Below are 8,760 nucleotides of genomic sequence, written 5' to 3'. Positions count from 1 at the left end.
ATATAATATGTAAATACTGGTACATAAATTAAGTCTGCTACTATATATATATATATATATATATATATATATATATATATATATATATATATATATGTTATATCTGTAACTGTAGGTAAATATAATATGTAAATACTGGTACATAAATTAAGTCTGCTACTGTGGTGTACGAACACCTTTTGGCGCCAAACGTCGCGTTCAGTCCGGTCCTCTTGCGCACGTCCCTTCAGTCAGTAGGGATAAACAGTCGGTACTTCCGCTATCTGCAGTAATCATTTAGTGAAAGACTCCTCTGTGTCCTCTGAACTGGATAAACATGAACGAACCAGCAGGTTAGACCCAGTACATTTAAATGGAACGATCAGTTACTCTGGTGGAAAATGTAAACTGACTTTAAGATACCTACAATAATAAACCATGTAGCTGAGAGACGGTTATTTATAACGGTACTATCTGTCATCCAGCTAGCTGTTGTTAGCTCTGTAGCTATGGAGCTAATGCTAAAGCTAACCTTTACAACGCTGTTGACAGCATTGTAACGTTAGTAAATACAGAATAGAAAGACAGGGGCTACATGTTCTGTATCTTCCTTTATAGCTGGCTAATCACTCAAATATTACAGTTAAATAAGTGTCATTTAATTGTATTTGTAATGTACCTATATAGGCCAACCTGAAGATACACATTACAGCTAACACTTGCTTATAGTCCAGGGGTCAGCAACCTTTACAATCAAAAGAGACATTTTAGGCAAAAAAATAAATAAAAAATCTGTCTGGAGCCGCAAAACATTTGATCATTGTGATGAAAGTAATACAGTTTATAGTCTAAGTATATAGTATATAAGTCTAATACGGTGATGGTCAAAGAACAAATGTACTACGGAGTATTAGGGCCACATTGAGGGAAAAAAAACATCTGAGATTTACAGAATAAAATCATAATATTACGAGAAAGAAGTCATAACTTTACGAGAGAAAAAAAGTCATAAGTCTACGAGAAAAATAGTCGTAATATTACGAGAATAAAGTCATAACTTTACGAGGAAAAAAGGCGTAATATTACGAGAATAAAGTCATAACTTTACGAGGAAAAAAGGCGTAATATTACGAAAATAAAGTCATAACTTTACGAGGAAAAAAGGCGTAATATTACGAGAATAAAGTCGTAATATTGCGAGAAAAAAAGTCATATCACGAGAATAAAGTCATAAGTTTACGAGAAAAAAAGTCGTAATATTACGAGAATAAAGTCGTAATATTGCGAGAAAAAAAGTAGGAATATTACGAGAATCAAGTCATAAGGTTACGAGAAAAATAGTCGTAATATTACGAGAACAAAGTCATAACTTTACGAGAAAAAAATCGTAATATTACGAGAATAAAGTCATAACTTTACGAGAAAAATAGTCGTAATATTACGAGGGAAAAAAAGGCATAACTTTACGGAGAAAAAAATCGTAATATTACGAGAATAAAGTCATAACTTTACGAGAAAAAAAGAAAATAACAAATAAAATTACTACTTTATAATATTATGACTTTATTCCCATAATGCTATGACTTTTTTCTCTTAAATTTATGACTTTATTCTCATATTACGACTTTTTTTTATCGTAACTTCTGACTTTATTCTCAAAAACAAAAAAAATTAAAAATCCACAGGGAGCCACTAGAGAGGCGCTTAAGAGCAGCATGTGGCCCCCGGAGCCGCAAGTTGCTGACCTCTGTTGTAGGCAAAGTGGTTCATGATGGGATTGAAAACTTTTCACTTATCTAACAATCTTTTTATTTAACAGGATTCAACATTGAGGACTTGATTAATGCTACACCACTGAAAGGAGGTAAAGTTGCACAAACTAAGTACAAATTAAACTAATATTGAAAACCCCAAAACAAGGCTGATACATTTGTATGCCTTGCTGTCAGGTGGAGAAATGCAGGAGCCCAAAGTTGAACAGATGATGGGCAAATTAAGGAGGTTGCAACAAGGTAGGGATTGACTGACTTTAATTTATCACGTTTTTTGCTAGTTGCTATTAAATCTTATATTTTTAATTCTCATATGCACATTGCATGTCATATTTTAGACTGCTCAAAGTAAGTTGACATGGAGGGTATAGGTCTCTTCAGACCCAATAGCGATATCTTTCGGACAAAGAGGAGATGAGTTTTGTTTTCTTCTAGTTTAGAATTGACACACCTCCACTTCCTTTGTATGTTGTAACTTTTTTCAACATTTCAACATTTGGATTGCGTTGGTAAACTATGCAGACGTCCTCACATCATGAGTCTAACTGCTTCAGCACTGCTCCCAGTAGACCACTTACACTTACACACCAAAAACTGACAACAACCTGATATTTTCAGGTGGAATTTCATTAATTCTCACTGTGCAATATCATTTTCCACTTGTGCAATTTTGTTAATAGTCTGTTTATTGTCAATACTGTATATACTGCTTTTATACTTCCTTCTATTTAAATGGTTCATTTTGTTACACTTTGTTTAGCTCTTTTTTACTGTGTTAGCTGATACATCTTGTTTTTTGCACTATCCCCTTTGCTGCTGTACGCTGCAAATGTCCCCACTGCGGGACTAATAAAGGAATATCTTATCTTATCTTATCTTGTTACCTTTTTCAATCTACTGTAAAGCATTTCGATGAAGCAAAGAGTACAAAGTGAAGTCAGAGAAGTCACTGCCGCGTCTTTCCGCCTTCGTGTTGAATTGCGCTCGTCTCGGCGTTGTGTTACGTCTCCTTTGATAAATCGAGATTAAACCATCGTATTAAGAGATTATTAATATGAGTCCTGTAATTATACTACCGTATTCGCTATTCTATACAAGCAAGGGCGAATTTAAACGTCAAACGTAGCGAGAGCATTGTGTGGATTACATCTTGACATGTTTGTTAGTCTTTGTGAAGCTACACTTCCGCTTCCGGTGGTTAAGTTGCGCTGTGTTTTTCTTTAATTACATCAAAAACAGTTAGAAATGAGCACTAGATCGCGTGTAGCGGTGTCCTATAGAGGTAAACTGATTGTATAATGTTAAAAAATGTTCGACATGGAGGTCTGATTATCGATAAAAAGCTTTGTTTATGTGCACCAATGAGAAGGCAGTATGTGCTGTGTGTATGCTAATGAACACGTGTTTCCTTTTAGGTTTAACCGAAAGAATAGCATATAGAGCAAAATAATCTTTAAACGAATATTGTAAGGATCCGAGTTTAAGCAAAACACATTTAACTACATGTAACAAGTAAAAGTTGAATATTATTATGAATTTAACACCGTGAGTGAGACAGCTGTGTGTACTGATGATTATGGTTCTGACATCTTTGAGCCAGTATCTTCAGTGAGGTACATCCTTACCTGTTACTCCCTACCAAGGAGTATCAGAACATGATGAATGGAGACTCATGAGATATGATTAATATCTCCAGCTTGTAGGGAACGCAACACCCTACAAGACTCATTCTGACCTACTATGTTAATATAAAATAAAAAAATAATCCGAGTTGTAGAAACTGCACTTTAGGATTGATGTGGTTTGACAAGCAAAGAAATATGCAACAGTGCAATACCATGTCATATCTCACGGGTTGCTATGTCACCCTATAGCTGTCAAATATTCACAATACAACAATTATAGCAGTTGTCATGTTTAAATTACACTGTGTTTTATCCAAGGTAAAAGAGCCCTGGAAGAAGAAATAAAGGACATCAAATCAGTCAGTGACTCTTTGCAGAAAGAGCTGGCAACTTGTAAGACCCCAAAATCATCAATAATAATTGTACATCAGAACATGATGAATGGAGACTCATGAGATATGATTAATATCTCCATCTTGTAGGGAACAGCAACACCCTACAAAACCCATTCTGACCTACTATGTTAATTTAAAAAATATATATAAAAAATGAATTTTGAACTGAAGAAATTGTATTTTTGGATTGATGTGAGCGAGGAGCGTACATGCACTGCCGTTTAGAAATGTACACAGACTTTATTGTGTGTCCTATAGAGGTAAACCGAGTGTATAATGTGAAAAAACTTTAACATGGAGGTCTGATTATCGATAGAAAGCTTTGTGAATGTGCACCAATGAGAAGGCAGTATGTGCTGTGTGTATGCTAATGAACACGTGTTAATTTTAGGTTTAACCGAAACAATAGCATATGGAGCAAAAAGTGTTGTAAGGATCCGAGTTTAAACAAAACACATTTAACTACATGTAACAAGTGAAAGTTGAACACTATTATGAATTTAACACCGTGAGTGAGACAGCTGTGTGTACTGATCATAATGGTTCTGACATCATTAAGCCAGTATCTTCAGTGAGGTACATCCTTACCTGTTACTTCCTACCAAGGAGTATCAGAACATGATGAATGGAGACTCATGAGATATGATTAATATCTCCATCTTGTAGGGAACAGCAACACCCTACAAGACCCATTCTGACCTACTATGTTAATATAAATAAAAAATAAAAAATAATTTTGAATTGTAGAAACTGCACTTTAGGATTGATGTGGTGTAAAAAGCAAAGAAATATGCAACAGTACAATATCATGTCATCTCTCACGGGTTACTATGTGACCCTATAGCTGATTCACAATACAACAATTATAGCAGTTGTCATGTTTAAATTACACTGTGTTTTATTCAAGGTAAAAGAGCCCTGGAAGAAGAAATAAAGGACATCAAATCAGTCAGTGACTCTTTGCAGAAAGAGCTGGCAACTTGTAAGACCCCAAAATCATCAATAATATTTGTATTTAATCCACATACAATGTACTTATTGTACCTGTCGCTGAGATGTAGTCAAAGACGTACTAAAAGAGAACTGTATTTGCTATCCTCTAGACAACTATTTATGTTATGTACTATATATAATGTTTACTATTGTATATTATTACTAGACATTGTTGTTTTTACAGTACATACTGAAGCTTACCAACTGGAAGGAATCCATAAAGAAAAAGAAGGTACACACACAAACAATTGTACACGCATGAATGATTCTAGTCCAGTAAGTATGAAGATTTGATGCCATGCAGGGTTAATGTTTTTTGTTGACTGTGTCTGGAAACAAATTTATTACAAAAATATAATAAATATGAATAAGCTGATGAGCTGTGATGTTTTTCCTCCAGAGTTGTGCAGGAAGCTGCAGTTCCAGTGTGAGGAGTCTGAGCAGGACTCTATCAGGTGAGATCTGCACTAACCAGGTAAAAAATATTATTTTATGTCTTCAGCTGTAAGGAGTGGCCTTGAAGTGACACATGGACATTTTTGTTTCTCCATATTGCGAGACCTCAGTTGTGTGTTTCTGATATGCAACACTAGATGGCAGCAATTTACCAGAATCCTGGATATTTTTTCGTTGTGTCAAATTGTACCTGTATTTTATATTTACTATGACATATTTGATTAGTTTTCTTCAGTCCTTCTATTTGTACTGTATATTAAGACATTTTTTATGTCTTGCCTAATTTCCTATTTATATATTGATATAATTTTTAAACTTTGAAAATAATAAGAATCAACATTATTTGACAAGTATCAAGGAATTTGACTCCGGTGTATCAATGTACCGTTTTAATGATACACTTTTATTCAGTGTCATATATTGACTAGGGTCACCTCCACCAAAATGGATTCAAGATATTAAAATTAAGACATGTACTGTGTCTTATTTTACACATTATCAAAAGCCCTAAGGAAGACGTTGTTGTGTAGCATCAAGGCTTTTGAGTTTTATACCTCTGTGGCTCTTTGTTTTTCTTGTCAACTTTTCACTTTTGTAATGTTATGCTTGTTTGTATTGTTTACTGTCATTGTTATATTTAATCTAATCCCCATATGCAAGTATAATATGCAAGCACATTTCATGTATGCAGTGATAATAGACTGCATTTAAATACAGTGTGATTGATTGTAGCATTCTTAGGTAGTCATGGCTGTGACGCATTTTTTGTGTCCTGTCACAGGATCATGTGATGATGATATCCAGTATCACACACAGCAGGTTTACATTGCAGTAGACTTGTTCTTAAGGGCACATTACCTGTAGATTTACTGTATATGTATATGGGATCAAATGTTAATGTAATGTTATATGAGGAATATGCTGCTGTCTGTGATGTAATTCCTGAACAACACGTCAAAGTTGTGTGACAATTTTCAAACCTTGTGCCAAGTCTACTTTGCACACTGCAGGTCGAAGTGAAATGACAGCATTGGTGGAAATATTTTATATTTCTAGATATGTTTATATCTTGTATTGAGTGATGAATCCTGTGTTTTCTGCAGGCAGTTAAATCAGAACAAGAAAAGTGAGGAGCTGCTGGAACAGTACAGATGTGAAATTCAGGAATTCAAGCTTAAACACCGGAAGCAGAGGTACCTATTAAAATTGCTATGATTACAAAAAAATGTATCAAATATCATTATAAATGTCATATAAATTGACTTCTTGTTTTGCAGGATGAAGTTTGAAAACCAACTTCATCAACTGATAGAGCAGCATAAGAATCTGCACTCTGTCTTTGTAAGTTTGTCTATTTTACATAAAAATGAGTTGGACATCTATATCTACATCTCTAAAACAAAATGATGAAAATGTGACTTGTTGTTGGTATTGTTAATGACTGTTAACCTTCAAATTGTCACTTAGACTCCAGAAAGGCTCCCAGATGAAATAGAGAGTGCTGAGAATACAAGAAGTCAGCTGTTATCAGCTGGTAAGTACCCTCTCATAATGTATGCCCATTCTTCTGCAAGCAGTAAAACATTAATATGGTGTTTCTTTTCCATGTCCAACCCATTTGATCTGGTCCTGTTCTGTGATTCCAACAGAACAAATGAAATTGGCTCAGCTGCAGCTCCTCGATGAGGAGCTACAAGAGATGGAGAAACAGAAGCAGCCAGCGGCAACAGCTGCAGAGACTCAGGAGGAGTAAAACTGCCTGTTTGTTGGGTAGTTTTAAAGAATCAGAGGTAATAGTCTCTTGTTTTCTTCCCGGTTCGATGCACTTTGATCAGTTCTTATCAGGTGAAAACCTTATATCTCACACTTCTAGGTTTCATCAGTCCAAGGGTTGCAGGATTCTGCCAAACCCACACAACAAAAAACTAAAACTTCAGTTAAACATCAAAAAGAACAGAAAATTTGTTGACTTGTCGATTTATACCAGCGACAGCCAAGTAAAATGTTTGCCTGCCAAACTGTTTATTCCTGTGTCCTTGGCTACTTTTCTCTAAGTACTTGTGTTTTTATACGAATTGTTCTGTGAGGCATTGGCTTGTGTTGATGTATTCATGAAACCTGTAACTGGTAAATGGTGTTTTTCAGACACCAGCAGTAGTATCCCCTGTGGTACAATGTTCATCTTACTTAAATATTGTCCATTGATATAATATAAAGGTGTTCATATATTTAAAAATATAAAGTTTTTAACATGACATTGTTTTCAAATGGGATTATTTTATGAATGAAAACAGTACAACCATTCACCACAATATACACACACACTGTATATATATGTGCACACAGCCACATTCAATTTCAGTTTTAAAGAGATTTAATAAAAGACTTTTTTTGCAGTATTTCAAATACAATGTAATACTATCTGAGGTTTTTAAAAACAACAACATATTGACCCTGTGCAACTGATTTCCCCTAACTTAATGCCATTTACTTTTTACAGCCAAGACCACAAATTTGCATATTAATTAAAAATGAACACAAGGCACTTTGATGGTACAGTGAGGGTGATCATTATTATCTATTTGTTGTTTATATGCAAATGTATTTATTCAGGAAAAACCCCTTGAGATGTGTCATCTCATTTTTGAGGTGGTCCTCAATTATTAATAAGCTCTTTTATTTATATAAATATGTACAATATAATCCCGCAGAGAAAACAGTGTAACCCCTGAAGTGTCCATATGGCAAACGAGCCTCCGATCTTTTGATGTACTGTAAAAGTCGAGCTCTCGAGCAGCCTGAGAACTGTACCTTGTAACTAAATCTTTGGTTTACTAATGTTTACAGACCAACAAAGGAGTTAGCAGCAGGGCGTAGGTCTCAGATGTTAAGTGACTTATGTAAGGAGACGTGGCTCTGCTCCAGTACTGCAAAATGTAGCTGTTCTCTTCCTTTCCTTTATAGGTGATGACTGATTTAATTTAAAAGTCAAAAGATAAGAAACAGGAGCACGTTTTGGAGTTTTTTTTTTACAGTAATTCACAGCAACTGTAGTGCTTTACGTTTTTATTTACATTGCATACGACAAAAAACTAGCACACTTGGATGTTCTAACCATGAAAGCCTGTAGGCCCCTGTGTGAATAATTATTTGTCATCTTCAACCCTGAGAAGTGGGTCCACGGCTTATTAGAAAGGTACATAACGCTCTCTTGTGAGGGTAAAGTTCACTACAAGCTCTACGTTCTGCCTCAACATTAGAATTAGACATTTAAAACACATTTTCTCACTTTCTGATTTTGTCTCATTTGTTTTGTTTTCTATAATCTCACATATTTGCCCTTAAATTTTCACCCTTCATCAATTCTTCATCTCATTTTCACATCTTTGCTCTCTGGTCTGGGTTATTAATAGTCCTTCTAGTGTTGGTAATGCCCTTGGTGGTACATTGGCACACGGTGAATCCACAAGGACACTTTCTCTCTTATATTTTTCAATCAAGTCCCAGCTACACACACACTTGCAGAAGCACAAAACACTG

General features: G+C 35.0%; 1 protein-coding gene and 3 non-coding genes across 4 annotated transcripts; all 4 read left to right on the top strand.

The window, feature by feature from the left end:
* Positions 1 to 188: 188 nt before the first annotated feature.
* Positions 189 to 7,475, top strand: si:ch211-199g17.9 (uncharacterized protein LOC108180085 homolog). Its single transcript, XM_037795228.1, has 11 exons — positions 189 to 332; positions 1,799 to 1,843; positions 1,929 to 1,991; positions 3,695 to 3,769; positions 4,949 to 4,996; positions 5,165 to 5,219; positions 6,324 to 6,413; positions 6,498 to 6,561; positions 6,688 to 6,754; positions 6,870 to 7,010; positions 7,094 to 7,475. Exons 1-10 carry the CDS (start codon positions 317 to 319, stop codon positions 6,971 to 6,973), a joined length of 627 nt encoding a protein of 208 aa, XP_037651156.1. The 5' UTR covers positions 189 to 316; the 3' UTR covers positions 6,974 to 7,010; positions 7,094 to 7,475.
* LOC119504038 lies at positions 3,354 to 3,486 on the top strand. Its single transcript, XR_005210484.1, has one exon. It is a non-coding gene; the product is annotated as a U8 small nucleolar RNA (small nucleolar RNA).
* LOC119504040 lies at positions 3,784 to 3,891 on the top strand. The gene has a single exon (XR_005210486.1). It is a non-coding gene; the product is annotated as a U8 small nucleolar RNA (small nucleolar RNA).
* On the top strand, positions 4,337 to 4,470 carry LOC119504039. The gene has a single exon (XR_005210485.1). It is a non-coding gene; the product is annotated as a U8 small nucleolar RNA (small nucleolar RNA).
* Positions 7,476 to 8,760: the final 1,285 nt, after the last annotated feature.

The sequence above is a fragment of the Sebastes umbrosus genome, chromosome 15 (assembly GCF_015220745.1).
Source record: "Sebastes umbrosus isolate fSebUmb1 chromosome 15, fSebUmb1.pri, whole genome shotgun sequence".
Classification (NCBI taxonomy): domain Eukaryota; kingdom Metazoa; phylum Chordata; class Actinopteri; order Perciformes; family Sebastidae; genus Sebastes; species Sebastes umbrosus.
This window is presented reverse-complemented; position numbering and strand designations above follow the sequence as displayed.